The 18,627-nt window shown below is 41.4% G+C and overlaps 1 protein-coding gene across 1 annotated transcript in view; it reads left to right on the forward strand.

Annotated features, from left to right (window-relative positions):
- Positions 1-12,193, forward strand: part of LOC133918985 (DNA polymerase epsilon catalytic subunit A-like) — a 37,398-nt gene extending 25,205 nt beyond the window's left edge. Inside the window, exons 36-49 of the mRNA XM_062363163.1 lie at positions 6,230-6,362; positions 6,436-6,537; positions 6,626-6,709; positions 7,876-7,950; positions 8,047-8,106; positions 8,203-8,459; positions 8,556-8,604; positions 8,834-8,994; positions 9,068-9,134; positions 9,242-9,358; positions 9,492-9,662; positions 9,928-10,131; positions 11,337-11,443; positions 11,547-12,193. Of these exons, the coding sequence (XP_062219147.1) occupies positions 6,230-6,362; positions 6,436-6,537; positions 6,626-6,709; positions 7,876-7,950; positions 8,047-8,106; positions 8,203-8,459; positions 8,556-8,604; positions 8,834-8,994; positions 9,068-9,134; positions 9,242-9,358; positions 9,492-9,662; positions 9,928-10,131; positions 11,337-11,443; positions 11,547-11,907 (1,948 nt within the window). The 3' untranslated portion in view covers positions 11,908-12,193. The remainder of the gene's footprint in view (positions 1-6,229; positions 6,363-6,435; positions 6,538-6,625; positions 6,710-7,875; positions 7,951-8,046; positions 8,107-8,202; positions 8,460-8,555; positions 8,605-8,833; positions 8,995-9,067; positions 9,135-9,241; positions 9,359-9,491; positions 9,663-9,927; positions 10,132-11,336; positions 11,444-11,546) is intronic.
- The last annotated feature ends 6,434 nt before the right edge of the window (positions 12,194-18,627 follow it).

Consider the following 18,627-nt stretch of genomic DNA (forward strand, 5'->3'; position numbering starts at 1 on the left):
GTTAATCTCATTTGTAATAATGTTTTATTGCATTTTGTTATTTCATCAAAATGATTGCTAGAAGGCGATAGTTGGGTTGCAAGGTAGATTATTATATTGCTGGACGTGAAATCGTTGATAGGGCCTAAAGATGGCTAGTGTATGCAAAGTAGTGGAATCAAGTATCCTCTTCAATACATAAGTTATTACTGTCTCTTTTGTTAGCAATAAGCTTTGATGTGTGCAGATTTTCAGCTAGCAGATTAGGGAGAATAATTTTTTTTTCTCGAACCGGCAGGAGAACTGCCCGTCGTTATATTAAGAAGGAATAAAAGGGGGGTGGTGCACCAAACTCAAAAACCAATGCACGCACCACAACAGATTAGGGAGAATAATAGCTAATAAAAGCGGTAATTGTTGTAGTTATTAGCTGTTTGAACCAGAGATTTCCAGCTAGCAAATTAAGGAGAATAATAGCCAATTAAAGTAGTAATTGCTGTAGTTATTAACTGTTTAAACCAGGCCATATTGTAGTGGTCAGCAGTGTATAAATAGAGAAGAAAACAGAGAAGGCAGTAAGTAATTGCAGCACCAAAAATACCACTACTAGTGTACGTGTCTTAGGTGAGTTCCTGGACTACTTGTGAGGCTGTAGGCCTTTCAATTGGTATCTGTAGGGTGTCATGGCTGGTGAAGATGGCCCTTCCGCAGCTCCTGCGCCTGTGGTACAGCGCATGGTGAGAGATGTCGGAGGCGCGTACCCGATGCTCACCAAGCACAACTACGCCGAGTGGTCGGTGATAATGGAGGTGATGCTTGAAGCCCGCGGCCTTTGGGAGGCTGTGGACAAGGGCGGCGTGGACAGGGTCGACGACAGGTTGGCAATGGGGGCCATCTTTTGCGCAGTCCCGCCGGAGATGGTCACCTCCCTTGCGAAGAAGACGGCGAAGGAGGCCTGGAACGCGATCAAGACGATGCGCGTCGGCTCTGAGCGCTCTCGCAAGGCGACTGCCCAGAAGGTGAGGAAGGACTACGAGGCGATCTCCTTTCGCAACGGTGAGTCAATCGACGACTTTGCCATGCGCCACACCGGTATCGTCCACCAGCTGGAGGTACTCGGTGATCCGGTCGACGACGCCAAGGTCGTGGCCAAGTACCTGCGGGTTGTCTCGCCCAAGTTCGCGCAGATCGCGCTCCATCGAGACGCTCCTCGACATATCAACGTTGACGATCGAGGAGGTCACGGGACGGCTCAGGGCGGCGGAGGACCACCTCGACCCGGACCAGGTGCTGCCATTGACATTCGATGGCAAGCTGCTGCTCACGGAGGAGCAGTGGCTTGCGCACCAGAAGTAAAGGTGAGCTAGCGAGGGGGGGGGGTCGCGGTCTACCAAAGGCGACGACAAGAATCGCCGCTCCCGTGGCTTGCGCAAGAAGGGCGCGACTGATGGCAAGAACGCTGCCCGCAACGACGACCGCGACACCTGCCGCAATTGCGGGCGTACCGGTCACTGGGCTTGTGATTGCCGCCAGCCCAAGCGAGGTCAGGTGCACCTCATGCAGGAGGACGACTACGAGCCTGCGCTACTGATGGCGCAGGTCTGCGCGCTGAACGACGACACCACGCCGGCGTCGACAACAGTCCACGCGGGCGTTCCTCGGCGAGGCGGACGCCGGTGAACTCTAGGACGGCTGGTACCTCGACACTGGCGCCACCAGCCACATGACGGGTCGCAGCGACATTTTCGCCAAGCTTGATCGCGCGGTACAGGGAATCGTACGGTTCAGCGACGGATTGCTCGTCGAGATCCACGGCTGCGGCACAGTGTTGTTCGCCGAGAAGAACGGCGAGCACAAGGCGCTCTCCGACGTCTACTTCATCCCACGCTTGAAGAACAGCATCATCAGCGTTGGCCAACTCGATGAGTGTGGCTCGAAGGTGCCGATCGAGGATGGCGTGCTGCGCATCTGGGACCGTCGGTGCCATCTCATCGCCAAGGTGAACCGCAGGCGGAACCGGCTCTACATCCTACGCCTCAACGTCGCGCACCGCATCTGTCTCGCGGTGCAGCACAACGACTCGTGGCGCTGGCACGCCCGCTACGGCCACATCAGCTTCGACGCATTGCACCAGCTTGGCCGCCAGGACATGGTGCGTAGTCTTCCGCGGCTAGGACACGTGGAGTAGCTCTGCGACATCTGCGTCATGACGAAGCATCGTCGAGCCCCGTTCCCAGCCGAGGCGAAGTACCGCGCAGAGGGCGTCCTAGACCTCGTCCACGGCGACCTCTGCGGCCTCATCACGCCGGCGACGCCAGGCGGGCGCCGCTATTTTTTCCTGTTGGTAGATGACGCAAGCCGCTACATGTGGCTGGCGCTTCTCACAGCAAAAAGTGATGCTGCAGCGGCCATCACGAAGTTCCAGGCTGCTGCAGAGGTGGAGAGCGGGCACAAGCTCCGCGTTCTACGCACGAACAATGGCGGCGAGTTCACCTCCGTTGAATTCGCGCTCCACTGCGAGGACCACGGCGTGCAGCGACACTTCTCTACGCCGTACACGCCGCAGCAAAATGGCGTGGTGGAGAGGAGGAACCAGACCATCCTCGCCACCGCACGCGCCCTCCTGAAACAGCGGAAGATGTCCGCTGAATTTTGGGGGAAGGCTGTGACCACGACTGTCTACCTACTCAACCGGGCGCCGACGAAGAGTCTTGATGGCGAGACGCCATTTGAGGCGTGGCATGAGCGCAAGCCGGCGGTAAGCTACTTGCGTACATTCGGGTGTCTTGGTTATGTAAAGGATACACGACCAGGCCTGGGGAAGCTCGACGACCATAGTACCCCAATGATCTTCATCGGTTATGAGGATGGCTCCAAGGCGTACTGCATGCTCGAGCCACGGTCCCGGCGCGTCCACATCTCCCGCAACATCGTTTTTGACGAGGACGCTGGCTGGGACTGGGAGGCGGTGCTGCAAGGCGGTGGAATAGCCACACTTGACTTCTATGTGGAGGCAGTGGTCAACTACATCCACCCAGGCGCGTTGGCTCCGTCCGCAGGCAGCGCAGAAGGCGCTTATCCTGCTGCGCTGGCGCCCACAGGGGCAATCTCGTCGCCCACGCCCGTCTTCCCCGCAGAGGCAGCCCCCACATCCGCGGGGACGGATCCAGCGCCAGCCTCGCCCGTTGGCGTGTCGTCCACGCCCACAGGGGCTTCTCCCGCGACGGCCTCGCTCCTGGAGTTCGCCTCTCCTCCGCCAAACGACTCCGACAGGCTGGATGCGTACCACGACTCCTCCCCTCTCCGTTACCGTCGCATCGACAACGTGCTTGGAGGGGGAGAGGCACCAGGCCTTGCCAATCGCATCGTCGATGGCGAGGGGCTGCTGTTGGTCAGCGAGGATGGAGAACCACGCTCCTTCGCTGAAGTAGAGCACGATCCAGCATGGCAGGCAGCCATGCGCGAGGACATGGACTCCATCGAGCAAAACGGGACATGGTCACTGGTGGAGCTTCCTCATGGGCATCGATCTATTGGGCTGAAGTGGGTCTTCAAACTCAAGAAGAACAAGGCAGGAGAAGTGATCAAGCATAAGGCTCGTCTGGTCACCAAGGCTATGTGCAGCAACTGGGCATTGACTTCGATGAAGTATTCTCACCCGTTGCTCGTCTTGAGTCTGTTCGGTTGCGCAACGGCGATTTGGGGGAGGAGGTGTACGTCACGCAGCTGTCGGGCTTCGTCGTCGCCGGAGCAGAACAAAAGGTGCTGCGCCCGCGGAAGGCGCTCTACGGGTTGCGGCAAGCGCCGCGGGCTTGGAACGAGAAGCTGCACATGACATTGCGAGCTCTCGGGTTCGAGCAGAGCCCGCATGAGGTGGCGATGTACAGGCGTGGCTATGGCGACTCGTTGTTGCTCCTCGGGGTCTATATGGATGACTTGATCATCACTGGATCAGCCGAGGCGGAGATCAACCGCTTCAAGGAGGAGATGAAGGCGAGGTTCAGGATGAGTGACCTTGGATTGCTCTCCTTCTACCTTGGCATCGAGGTGCAACAGAGTAGCAGTGGGATCACGCTGTGCCAGGCGGATTACGCCAAGCGCATCCTAGAGGTAGCGGGGATGCAGGACTGCAACCCTGCGCACACCCCCATGGAGGAGCGGCTCAAGCTGAGGCGTGACAGCACGGCGGTGGAGGTGGACATCACTCAGTACCGGAGGATCATTAGAAGCCTCTGCTATCTTGTCCACACGCGGCCGGACCTCGCTTTCAGTGTGGGGTACGTGAGTCGTTTCATGGAGTGGCCTACGGAGGAACACATGGTGGCAGTGAAGATGATCCTGAGCTATGTGGCTGGGACTTTAAGTCTCGGTTGCACTACGGGAGGACAGTGGAGGCACGGCTTGTCGAGTCCACCGACAGCGACCTCGCCGGCGATGTTGACACAAGGAGGAGTACATTCGGCGGTTTGTTCTTCTACGGCAGCAGCTTGGTGAATTGGCATGCTCTCAAGCAAAAGGTGGTGGCACTCTCGTCCTGTGAGGCAGAGTATGTTGCTACCACTACCGCAGCCACACAGGCGGTGTGGTTGGTTCGGCTGCTCGGCGACTTCAAGGGGAGGGACGCTGACACTGTCGAGCTGAAGATTGACAACAAGTCAGCCTTAGCGCTGATACAAAACCCTGTCTTCCATGAACGTAGCAAACACATCGATGTGGGCTACCACTTTATCAGGGAGTGCTGGGAAGATGGGAGGATTAGTGCTAATTTCGTCGGCACTAAGGACCAGCTCGCTGACATTCAAACGAAGGCACTTGAACGAGTTAGATTCCATGAGCTTCGTGCTAGGATTGGAATGGTCAATATCAATTCCAAGTCCACACATAAGGATTAAGGGGAGATTGTTAGCAATAAGTCTTGATGTGTGCAGATTTTCAGCTAGCAGATTAGGGAGAATAATAGCCAATTAAAGCAGTAATTGCTGTAGTTATTAGCTGTTTGAACCAGGGATTTCCAGCTAGCAAATTAGTGAGAATAATAGCCAATTAAAATAGTAATTGCTGTAGTTATTAGTTGTTTAAACCATGCCATATTGTAGTGGTCAGCAGTGTATAAATAGAGAAGAAAACAGAGAAGGCAACAAGCAATTGCAGCACCAAAAATACCACTGCTAGTGTACGTGTGTCTTGGGTGAGTTTCTGGGCTACCTGTGAGGCTGTAGGCCTTTCATCTTTTAATGGCTTTTGGTGATGTTGTATTACTAATTGTGTCATTGTGTGCGGTCATATGCTTTCCCCACTATGTGTGTATTAGACACTGGTTCCTGTGTACTCAGGTTGGTCACTAAAAACACTATTGGAGAGTGTAAAACTATAAGAGTTTTAGATATTAGCATTGTATCACTAAATGTGTGTTGCCATATGATTTTCCCACTATGTGGGTACCAAACACTGGTTCCTCTGTACCTACGATGGTCACTTGTGAAACCAACGTTGGAGTGTGTGCAAAGAGACCTTATAAATAATTTGGATTTACCGCATAAAACTGGTTGATATCCCTACTCTGTGCATTGTTCAATAGCTTGATTCACCATCTAACCCAAACTTACTCTTCCTGTAATAACTCTGTCACATCCGAGCACCTGTTGCAACTAGTCCAGTAGGGAATATAATCCTTCATTGTTTCTGTGGCTAAGTTTAGTCTGAAAGGACACTGATCTAAGGTACTGACAAACTGATGCAGGAGATAAGTTGATACTTGATACATAAAGTAAGCGCAAATGTTTTACATAAATGTATTATTCAACACCACAATTGCCAATTTTCGCTCTGTTTTCCATTAAAAAAATCACTGTTTTGGCTTCTTGTCTAGTCACCTAAGTTAGGGTACATATCCGGTGAAATTGGGCTAAGTGTTGGAATTTTGTTGCAAACGCTGTTTCGACTTGTTGCAGGTGTTGTTTTGAAATGTTGCAAAGACTGAATGTTGCAGCAACATTCATGAATGTTACATGAAACAATGTTGCATGTTTCCAAATGTTGCAACATCCAGTTTCGCAACATTTGAAAAAACATTTTGCAACAAATCAAAACAATGTTTGCAACAAAATTTCCAAATTTCCAACACTTAGACCATTTTCACTGGATATGCCCCCCTAAGTTATGTATTACTTAGTCACAATAAATCTAGTTTCTGTCTATTAGGAGTATTTAGTTACTTTTCTTATCATAAGCTAAGTGAAATATTTTGTAGACAACAACATCCTGGACCTGTCATAAGCATCATAGAATGCCCTAAACTCCAAGATATAAAGGCAGCTGTACGAGCACTTGATGATTTCCCATGTGTAACCATTCCTTGTAATGCACGGGACAACAACTATCAGGTATATAATGGACACAGGTGATTACATTTTTTGTTTCACTCTCTTCTTGTTTTGCTTACTCCTATTTCTACAGGCTCTTGGTTGGCAAGCAACAGCTGGTCGAACAAGCATGCAGCGTTGTGCTGCATCAACCCAGTGGTTCAATGAACGAATTTCACTTGCAAGATATGCGCATGTAAGAGTTCTCTTCTAGGATTTTGATGTTTTTAGTAGGTTGTTTCAGTTCATAGGAAAATGAATTGAACATCAATGCTTTGAAACAGGTGCCATTGGGAAATTTTGAACTAGATTGGCTTCTTTTTACTGCCGATGTGTTCTTTTCAAGGGCATTGCGTGACCAACAGCAGGTTTTTTCTATCTTGAATAGGGAAAATTAGGCTTTGTTTTGTCTGAATGATTGCATTTGAAATCCCATGCACTTCTCTGTTATATTTCTTGTGGTGAGCTCCTGATTGATACAATCTCTTGTTTGCGCACCATAAGATTCCTGGCTTAGTAAATGATATGCAGCTTTCAAGTAATACCTGCATGCATGCGAGTCATCTTCACCATAGTCAAAATTATGCTTGCCTTTGCCCATAGAAAGCTGAGTACATTCCCTTTCTTTTTTTGGCCTGATATCATGTGAATTATATATGTTTTGCCCACGGAAAAGGAAATAATTAGGAGCTGTCTGGCAAAAATCTTTTCCTATGTTTCCTTAGGGAATAGTGGGGTCTGCTAAATGATCTATGTTCCCCTGAATTATACCGATTAATCACCAAATTGCAACAATTCTGCTGATTCTGAAGTTGGTCCTTCAACAAAACGTACCATTTCAATACTGTATTTCAAAGGGCCAAAGAAAAATTCCAAACCCAGTGACTTGGAAATTTTGTAAGGAATGAATTGGCATATGTCAAGTTCATCATACTGAGTTGTAGGGAAGATCCTCCTGCTCTCGAACTACCAGGAAGTTGAAAGAAACTGGCATCATTGTTTGTAAGTCTTGTACTTGTTGAAGAAATTCTGACTGATTGGCTCACTATGTGGCCAGTTCCTGATGAAAGTTGGACCAATGGTTCGCTGTATGGGCAGTTCCTGATGAAAGTTGGAATAACCCAATGGTTCACTATATGGCTTCCTGATGAAAATTTGAATGACCTAGGTTTTTGTCGTACTATCTTGATCAAATTGTTTTGTTAACACTAAAGTTCATCTGCCCTTACTTTTATCCTCTCTAAATTACATGGGCGGAAATAAAAGAAATTATACATAGTAGCTTTTTCATCATGGTGGTTTAGTTGTGTGATGTTTGCGCGATGCTGTGGTGCAAATTTTGGGCTGGGAACTGGCATGTCAGCTGTGTGGTGACAGCCTGTTTAAACCTGAAGCTGCACTGTGCCACTGTCTTTAGTTTCGATTAAAGAACTTGAAACCTGGGGATCGACCCTGTTTGTTGAAAAACCAAGATGTTGTGATTTGGAGCTTTTTGTAATGCACAAGTGTCTTACTGACTTGCTATATATGCTAGGTACTATGGATATCTGATGATGGTATTCCCGATTTGGGAGGCACTTACGAAGGAGACACATGCTTTGCTGATGAGGTGAGAAGCTTTGTTTTATATTTTCAAGACTGCATGGTATTATACCCTTTGCATTTTGTTTTTAGCCGTTTGACTAAATACGACCTCATTTTACAGGTCATTCAGCCTGCGCTTACTTATCCTGGTGCATATAGAAGGATTTCTGTTGAGCTGAAGGTAAGCCTCCAATGCATTCGCTTGGACATCATAGAATGCGATATGTTCATTGCCATGCTGATCTTCGGTTTATATGTACACATATTTCTTCTGCAGATCCATCATTTGGCGGTTAATTCTCTCCTGAAGAGCAGTCAAGTGGATGAAATGGACGGAGGATCCATCGGTTGCTTTGGAAGCGACATGGCTCCTGGTCCACATGCCGCTGAAACTGACTTCGATGATCCTAGCTTATGTGCACCTGCTTTCCAGGTGCTAAAGCAACTCATTCAGAGATGCATTTCAGATGCAGTGTCGTCTGGAAATGCATTTGCTGATGCAATATTGCAACATCTCTACCGTTGGCTTTGCAGGTAATAACTAGTATGTTTGCACTTGAACCAGTTAGTAACTATATTTCTAATTTTTCTTTTGCACTCTTTGCACTTTCTTGTATGTCTATTTTCCAGCCCACGGTCGAAACTTCATAACCCAGCTCTCCATCGCCTTCTTCATAATGTAAGCTAAATTACTTGGCTGCGCTGTGCCTGTCAGTCCATTTTCACAATGCTTATACTGTGCAACTATGTACAGTTGACTAGTAGATTTGCAAGAGTATAATTGTTTTCTTAAAAATAAGTGTATTTTAAAAATCTAGTGTCACTTGATACACTGTCAAATGTCAACATTAGTTTCTCTATCTTTAGCTCTTCTTACCGTCTTTTCTTTTATGGTCGAACTTTATCAGGTCATGAAGAAGGTCTTTGCTCTAATGTTGGCTGAGTTACGAAAGCTTGGAGCTAATGTTATCTTTGCAAACTTTTCTAAGATAATCATAGATACTGGAAAAGTGGATTTGTCATCAGCACATGCATATTGTAATAGCTTATTAAAGACCTTACAGACAAGGTATTGTTTGATCTCCGGTTGCAAATTTGAATCGGTGATTCTCTTAAGTGAAACTAAGAATGTCTGTTTTTAGGGACCTTTTTGAGTGGATAGAGCTGGAACCTTTGCATTATTGGCATTCCTTATTGTTCATGGATCAGGTTTGTGCACTTTGTTGTGCTACCATAAACATATTGATTTATTTCATTGTGTTTATTATAGACCAGATTGTCACCTTCAATGTTTTATATCTTGTTTTATGTTTCAGTATAACTATGGTGGCATTCAGGCTAAAACACTAGATGCGGACTGTTCAGATGGTGATAATGGTATTGACATAGTCTCAAGCTGGAACATAGCAGAATACTTGCCTAAAGCTACACAGGTCATTCATTTTTCTGAAGTAGAGTCATCCTATCATTAGTTGCTTCTGTTTGTCAACTGTAACTTTCTTTACTTTGCATCAAGTTCAACAACTATCCTGCAACTGAAAGTTGAGTAATTGCTTTAACTTTCAGGATCACTTTGTCTTAATCGTCTCAGAGTTCCTATATATTCCATGGAAATACATGAAAGAAGAAGTAGCTAGGACAGCAACTATAAGGGATGATACCTCATGCACTCCATCTATAACAGTCATGGCTGCTGAGAACCTTGAGGGCCAGGTCATAGGATACCTCTGTGACAAGGTAATTTGATTTAGTTCTCCATCCAGACAAATATATGTCGCTTTGGAGTTGACATTGAAATGGTTACCATAGTGTAATTTTAATCGCAATGAATCTATTGCCTTTTTTTTTGCCCAAGGCTCATCTTAATTCCTATTTACATGGTATTCAAAGTTCTAAAAGGTTGCTGCTCGTTTTCGACCGTACGAATTTATGAATGGAGGGAGTATCATCTGCTGTCCAAAAACAGTCTTCTCTAACCTGCCTTTAATACCTGATTATGCAGATCAGCACTTACTTTGCAGACAAGCTTCTAAAAATTGTAAGTGATATACTTCACCATTTCAAAGGGAAAAGCAAGTTTGAATCAGATGAACCTGCAAATAGAGAATCCAATCCTCACACACATAAAGGGGGTGCTGCACTGGAGTTCATTAAGCATATATGTGCTGTTCTTGCTCTTGATCAGAATGTTCAGCATGATATTCTGGTAAATCTCCTATTTGAACCAGTCAATTGATAGTTATTTTTTTACTGGAGCAACTTAAAGCAGAAGATTATTGGTTACTGCTTCATCAACTTGGTAAATGAGAGTTCAGTGCCCTCTGTGCTATTGCTTTTTTTTTTTTAGAAAAGGGAAGATTTATTGTTGTGGTTGGAATATTGGCTTTATTAATCTGGATATCCTAGAACAGTGGCAAGAAGATGAGCCTGATCGCCCTCCCTAGGAGGCTCTGATCATCAAAACTCACTTCCTCCTTCCCCTAATCCCATTCGGGTTACAGATAAATAGCCTTAGAGGCCAACCACTCCCCTAGAATTTCTCTCCTCTTTCCTATTATTCCTCCCAGCCTTCCAAACTAAGCTCCATGCAGATAACTAAGGAAAGACTTAACAAACTTGCCACTAATTAGGCGTGGCTGTTAGCCACTTGGCGTTGTGGACGCCGGCGCTGGGGACGTCGGCTTGCTCTTCTTGCGGCGAGTATACGACTTGCTGACAAAAGCGTCCACAACATTTATTAACTCTCGTAGGCACATCAATGTGATACAATGCACAAGAGTTCACACTCGGCTTCTGTATATAACTGCACGCAGCCAAACTATGAAACAAGAAAAGAGAAACAACACTATATCAAAAGAGAACATGTCTTAAAAAGTCGATTATGGTGGCGGGGCTTCCAAGCGAAGATTAGATTGTCACCCAAACCGGGTATAGAGCTCCCTGGTCACTCTCTCCAAGTGTGCATATTCGGTTGTAATCAACTATCGATCTTCTTGTCGGCAGCATGATCACGTTCAGAGCCAATGTGTATAAGAAAAAATAACCTGCAAAAGAGTAGAATATTTTCTTTTGTTAAAGACAATGTCATCCATATATAACCATAGCGACCATCAAAAGGGGGCCGCCACCACGCGTATTGCTATTGCTATGTCTGTCTTCAGATCTGCATGCATACTGACTACTCAAGCAAAAACCTTTGGAGTCATGGCATTGTCCTGTTTTGATTAACCTATTTTGTTACAAAACACAAACAGCAGTCTCTAATGGTCTTATGTTGCATTCTGACATATAATTCAACTCCTTTTCTTTCAAATGTTGTGGTCAGAATAACCTTTGCTTTTACAGCTAGGTTAGACTTTCACACTGGCAATTTTGGTATTATTCCTCTCACATCTTAAATGCCTCTGACAGAGAATGAGGAAGAACTTGTTAAAGTTGGTTCGTGTCAAGGAGTTTGCCCCAGAAGCACAATTCCAAGACCCATGCGCCTCATTCACTCTCCCAAATGTGATTTGCAGGTAAATTGTTTCAAGCTGTTTTTAGAACTACAGTGTACAGAATAAGCACTATTCATTTCCCCTTGATATTACCAAATCTTACGAAACAAAACCATGTTGGCAGCTACTGCAACGACTGCCGGGATCTTGATCTCTGTCGTGATTCAGCACTCCAAGGTCAGGAGTGGAGGTGCGCAGTGCCGCAGTGTGGGCAGCCATACCACCGTGAGCAGATGAAAAATGCACTTCTACAGGTGGTCCGCCAGCGAGAGAGGCTGTACCACTTGCAGGATCTGGTCTGCGTCCGCTGCAGGCAAGTAAAAGCCGCCCATTTATCTGAGCAGTGCTCCTGTGGAGGCTCATTCCGGTGCAAGGAGGAATCATCATATTTTCTCAGCAAAATGCGCGTATTCCTGAACGTCGCGGCCAGCCAAAAATTCCATCTCCTACAAGATTGCGTGCAATGGATTCTTGAAGTCAGATGATGCACGCTGCAAACTCAGGTAATATAGTGTAAGCTGATCTCTAGCTTGTAGCACCAACTTATATAGGCTAGAGCTCCAAATAGTGTACATAAACGGGTGTATAATAGTATCAATGTATCACTTTGATCTTCCGTATTGTAAAACAGTTCAGATGTTACCGGTCCCTGTATTTCATATTTATGTCAGCTGTAAAGATTAGCTGTAAACTGCTTGTATAATGTGAACGATTACTATGCTGCAGCTAGCAAAATTGGATGATAAATGCCTGTAACCTTTGTGGCCTAAATATCCGGATAAATATAAACAACAGGTAGGATCCTCGCAATAATCTTTAATGAAGAGAGTTCCAGAAATTCTCTAGTCATAAGTATCTAGATTGTTGCTTATTTAGGCGAGGGCAGATTATTATTGTGCAATTGTTTTCTTTTAAGCTGGACCACAGATATTTTTAAACTTTTGTTTATTCGTCACATAGCATGTCACTATATTACTATATTTTTATATACGTTATTAAAAGTAAGATTTAAATGTGTGTTGAAGACTGACGATGTTTGAAACAACAAACAAAACAAGTACAGATATATCTGTATATATCACGAGTAAAATTGCATTTTCAAATCTTTTTTTTTAAAATAAGGTAGGATCACTGCTAATTCATTTAAGAAGAAAGCAAGCTCAAACAAGGCTTACATACATTGTTCGGTGTTACATGGAAACTATGAAGAAACTCAAACTTGATTAAGCGTAATACATCCGAAACTAAATAATCTTTGGGGGTCCCCGGAACACTCGCCTCTTCCGCTCTTTCCATATGTTCCAAGCAATGATAAAAAAAAAAGAACAAGGCTAAAATCCTTCAGCTCCAGACGGTGCTGCTACGGTTTTGCAGTGCACAAACAAGTTCTGGATCAGAAGGAATGGTGACTGTTGTGCGTCCAGACACTTTCCCCAAACCTCTTTGGCGAAGCTACAATGAAGACAGGTGTGTGCCGCCGTCTCTTGTTCTTGATCGCAGTGGGTGCACACTGGCCAGTTCCTGATCGCTAGCTTGTCTGCTGTTAAGATTGTTCTCTGAAGGAGAAGCCACGCAAAGAACTTATGCTTTCCAAATCGCGTGGCTATCAAATGCTTCGTGTGATTCCTTGAAGCTGAATCGTGTATGCTGATTTCGATGTGTATTCGCCATCTGCTGTCCATTTTCCAAATGAGTTCATCCGGTTGGTCATTCGATTGGATTTGCTGCACAGCATCCCGGAGTAGTACCAACTGAGCCATTTCAGATTTTCATTGCGTTGTTCATCCTCCACAACCCTCTTGTCCAACTTTGATGCTCTAGTTCTTCTCTGACCCGAACTTCTTGGGACGGCAGACTCTTTTCCCGTGGACAAGGCAATGGCCGCCGTTGGCCTCCTCCGCGACTTTCCACACGAATTTGCGCCTGATCTCGTCAATTTTCTTTCTTAAGAGCGAAGACCGTGAGGTGGTATATGGGAACCGAGGAGATCACCGAGTTCACCAATGTTAGCCGTCCTGTTCGATTGAGCAATCTTCCTTTCCATCCGGTTAATTTGGCAGCGACCTTGTCAATAAGTGGTTGGACATCTGTTCTCCTGAGCTGCCTTGTGCTTAACGGTAGACCGAGGTATTTCCAGGGCAGCGAGTTGAAAGCTCTGCATGATGCCTTTAAGGTCGATGTGTCGAGAAGTTTAGAGACGATGCCTTTAAGACTCTTCCTCAACTCGCTGCATGAGTTTAGAGACAATTTTGGCAATTCCATGGACGATGCTAATTGGCCGATAGTAAGTAACACACTTAGCATCGGGCTTCTTTGGGATAAGGATCAAGCGTGCCGAGTTTAGGAGGTTGAAATGTTGATGTTGATGCTGCTGCTGGAAGAAGTTCACTGCCTGCATCATTTCTTCCTTGATGGCACCTCAGCTTGCCTTAAAGAACACACCAATACAAGGAGTAATGAACTACTACAATTGACACACACTGACATTTGTGGTCCATTTGATATTTTTTCTTGGAGTGGTGAAAAGTATTTCATTCTATTTATTGATGACTTCACACATTATTGTTATCTATACTTGTTGTATAAAAAATATCAAGCTGTAAGCATCCTTGAGGTGTTTGTCAATGAGGTGGAAAGATAACTTGATAAAAAAGTAAAGGTGGTTAGATCTGATAGAGGTGGTGAGTATGTTGGAAAGTTCGATGAAAGTGGGCAATGTCTAGATACCTTTGCAAAGTTTCTTGAAAGACGAGACATCTGTGCACAATATACATTGCCCAGAACACCTCATGAAATGGGGTGGCCGAAAGGCAAAATCGTACTGTCATGAAAATGGTTAGGAGCATGCTAAGTTTTAGCCATAAATTATTTGAATCCTAAATACAGTCGAAAAGAGTTTATTGCATATATTGTTACTAAAATTTCTCTATCAGTATTATATACAATTTTTAGCTTCTAACTTCCTAAAGCATATCTACAATTTTTTCCTTCTGTTTTTGGTGAATACTTATTAGGTTTTCGATTTAATGTAGCACCCCATCATTCTTTAGAAGCATCAGCTTTGATAATGAAATAATTATTATCTAAGGGTAATTCTAAAGGTTTTTAATCTTTAACTCTTTCCTTTATTATACCAATTTTATGTCTTCAGAGTTAAAGTACTTTTGTCCATTCTTTCTTAACTTTGCTAGGTACCTAATTCCTAAAACTTGTTGTAAATCTTTTTTGTCATTCATGACATCATGGAATTGTAAGATTTTCTTTGCAATATGCTCTTATACATATATTTTACCTTCTCCTATCTCATGACCAAGAAAATTAATTCTTTCTTTACAAATTTTGATTTTCTTTTTAGATAATATTAACCCATTTTGTTCAACCTTTCAAAACAATATTTCAAGATGAGCAATATGTTCTTTATAAGTTTTTGAAAATATTGACAAATTATCTATATAAATTAATATGAAATCTTGGTTCTCATTAAAAATATTTTGCATTTTTCTCTAAAATAATACATGCAAATTTTTTAAATCTAAATGCATTACAAGCCATTCAAAATATACTTTAGGACATGTGAATGTTGTCCATTCTATATATTCTTCTGCCATCTTAACTTGACAAAACCCAGCTTTGAAATCAAAATTTGAAAAATATTTGCTTTCTTATATCATATTAATCAATTCTTGTTTACTTGAAGTATTATATGCATCATCTACAATATTATCATTTAGCTTTTTGTAATTTCTCACCATCCTTGATTTACCTCTTATTATTTCAGAATGATTTCTTACTATAAATGTTGTTGATCTATGTGAACTTCTACTTTCTCTTATTGCCCCTAATTTTAATAATTCTTCAATATGTATTTTAAATTCTTCTATATCCTTTGAAGTGCCTTCTATAGGTCATGTCTTTATTATATAATCTGGATTTAGTATGTTTATTTTACATACAATAGAGTTCTTATCCCAATGCTTCATTGGAATTTCTCCAATTATTTGGATATTTTTCAATCTTTGTACAATCTTCTTTATATCCTTTTTAGATTTTATGTCTCTGTACCAATTTTGTACAAATGATTGTAACCTAATGCATTCTACACAATAATTTGCTCAGTAATATTCCTCTATGCTTTCATTAAGCTCATATTCTTTTTGTTTTTCAAGCTCATATTCTATATGTTTTTCAAGGAGCTCATTATTCATACTATATTTAAGATTGCTACTTTCAAGATCAAGATTAGTACTTTTTTGGTGTTGTGTTCCATCATGCTTTCGTACTTCTGAGATATATGGATCGTTGTCTTGGTATGAAATAAATGTAATACCTTATTCATGTATAATTATGATTTGTAATGAATGTTGTAAAAATCTTAATCCAATTATAATATCATCATTTATCATACATATGTCTTGTATTGTAATTTTATCTATTATGTATTTTGTGCCATTTGTAATTATACCAATATTGTATGCTAACTGATTATGGATCTTCCTTATTCCTGACATATCGATGGATGTTTCTACTTTATCATCATCTATTGTATGCACTATTTTGGAACATATTAGAAAATATTTATTATGAATAATATTTTTTGTGCATCCCATGTCTACTAATTGTAATATTTTATAGGTGATGTCCGGTCTTAATTTTACCTTCATTGGGATTCTTATTCCTAATACTTCTTAAATGACAATTTAACTATATACCTATTTCTAAAGATTGTTATAGCATATTTTAACTGAATTATCTTATCACCATTACTATCTTTTAATGCTATAGTTTATTCCTGACACTCGGTATTTTATATGAATTTATCTTCTTTCAAACCCTTATTGTCAATTTTAGCTTTAGATCCTCTAACACTACTTCTAATCTATTTACTCTATTTTCTAAGGTTCTAACTCTACTGGCCAATATTCTTTCATCTGGTTCTAGGTCAAGTTTCTTTCTCTATCTTTATACTTTGCTTTCAAACATTCAGAGCATGCTTGTTTTAGACATATACTACATGCAACTCTATTTTCTTGACTTGGGTAGTATATACAAAAAAACAAATATTATGTTATAACCCCCTTTCGTCTAATCCAATCATGATCATAACTTACTTGATTCATCATTTCTGTTGTTAATCCCGCTAATTCATCTACTAAGTCTATTTCATCATTACTTGACTCATAATCAACTTCGTTGGTTTCAATCTCATTAGTTTCTATGATTGAATATATTGACTCATCATCTTTAATTTTATCATCACATACTAATATATTTTCATTTACACTATCTACCATCAAAACTCTTTCTTGTTCTACATATTTGCTAGAATATCTTTTCTGATCTTTATTAGGACAAGTTTTACTTAGGTGGCCAGGTGAATTGCATATGAAACATTTGCATGTTTTATCATAATTTTTTTCTAGGATTATAACGACTTACATTTCTCTTATATAAAAATAGAGTTTTATTATGTGATCTTCTTAGAAAATATCTTCTCTTAGTTCTATAATTATTATTACCCTTTCTTTGAGGTCTATGATATTTTCTATTCTTAGGTCTTTCTTCTCCATAAGTTAATGATATTTGAACTATTTTATTGCAAAAATTATAATCTGAATGCCTCAAGAACCTTTGAGCTTGTATATATGTGCATATTTTCTTTAGTTGTTTGAATATGAAAGTTATAGCTTGCGATATATTGATGACCGCCCCTTCGGTTTCTTTTTTATATTTTTCAAACATCATGCTTCCTAAGGGATTAGGTAATTTATTAAAATATCATTCAACTACCCCTTGTTATAACCTTGTTTTGTGGTAGTGGCATTATATAAATAATATTGTTAATGTTAACTTCTCTATTTTCCCTAGCCTTTCATTTGTAATGTAGAATAATCCAATTTTGGGTCTTCTACTATTATAATATTTGATATTATATTTGCAAAATTATTTGGATTACTACCTACCCATTTTAACTCTTCATAATGGTTAGGATTATTTTCTACCCATTGCTCCTATAAAACCTATGTTGACTCTTCTAAAAATATTTCTAAATAAGTTATCATGTCTGCTACCTTATTTCCAATATTATACTAATTTCGTATATATTTCTGAACAATCAAGCCTTTCTATATGCTTATGATATTTGGCCAATAAATGGGATCATGTGCAGCTAGATTTAATGTTGCACCGTCACTCTTATGATTTTAAAATTTTACAGTCTTTTCAAATTCTCTTTTCTTAGAACCCATGTATGTACATTGTCTTGGGATATAATTATATGGATAGTATTTTTTATCTGAAGACCATTTTCCTAATACTCTAGATGGTCTCTCCATTTCTCCTTCATTTTTTACCGAACCTTCGCCATATCTTCTTTTTTTCCCTTTTCCTATGTCTACTTCCATTGTTTCCATTGCATTTTCTAAATTATACAATCATTCATCATCTAAGGAGTCTATAAAGTCATTTTATTGCTCTGAAGCATCATAAATTTTGACTTCATCGTGTATTTCATTAATTAATTCTTCCTCCTCTTCATAACTCCCTAGTAATAATTTGTTATTTATATCCCACTGCTCATCTTCACTTATAGTTTTACTATTAATTATTTTCTTACCTTTGTTATCAATGTCTTCTATCTTTTTCTTCAGTAAATTGGTTTATATATTTCTTAATTACTGAGCTTCCTAAAGTTAATTCATTATCTCTTTTAACTTTCTTAACCTCGATAATTTTCTATAGAAATAATGTTCTTTATCTCTTAGTGTAGACCATTCACTTGTCTTAGTATTATTATATTCTATGGATATTTTCTTTAATTTTTCCTCACAGTAATTTATTTTGGTATCTAAGTCTGACTTTCCATGAATTCATATACACTATACCGCCTATTATCTTCAATATCTTGTTATAATATAACAAAGTATAAATCATCCAAAGCTCTTGACTTATAGTTTATGAATCTAATAGTAGTATTTTCTTTACTATTTTGGTAACTTATATAATTTTCAATAGCTTTAAAGTCTTATTTTTTATTAGCTCTCTTATATTCCATTCTTCTCCTGCTCTTTCTTCAGAGTCTATCTTTAAATGACTCATAAATTTTATTTTCTTTGATTACATGCTTTCAATTACATTATTTACATTTACTTTATATCTAGTTCTACTCCTATTAGTCAATTTACCTATGAGTTCTAACAAATCCTTTA

Source organism: Phragmites australis, chromosome 5 (genome assembly GCF_958298935.1).
Source record: "Phragmites australis chromosome 5, lpPhrAust1.1, whole genome shotgun sequence".
Taxonomy (NCBI): Eukaryota; Viridiplantae; Streptophyta; class Magnoliopsida; order Poales; family Poaceae; genus Phragmites; species Phragmites australis.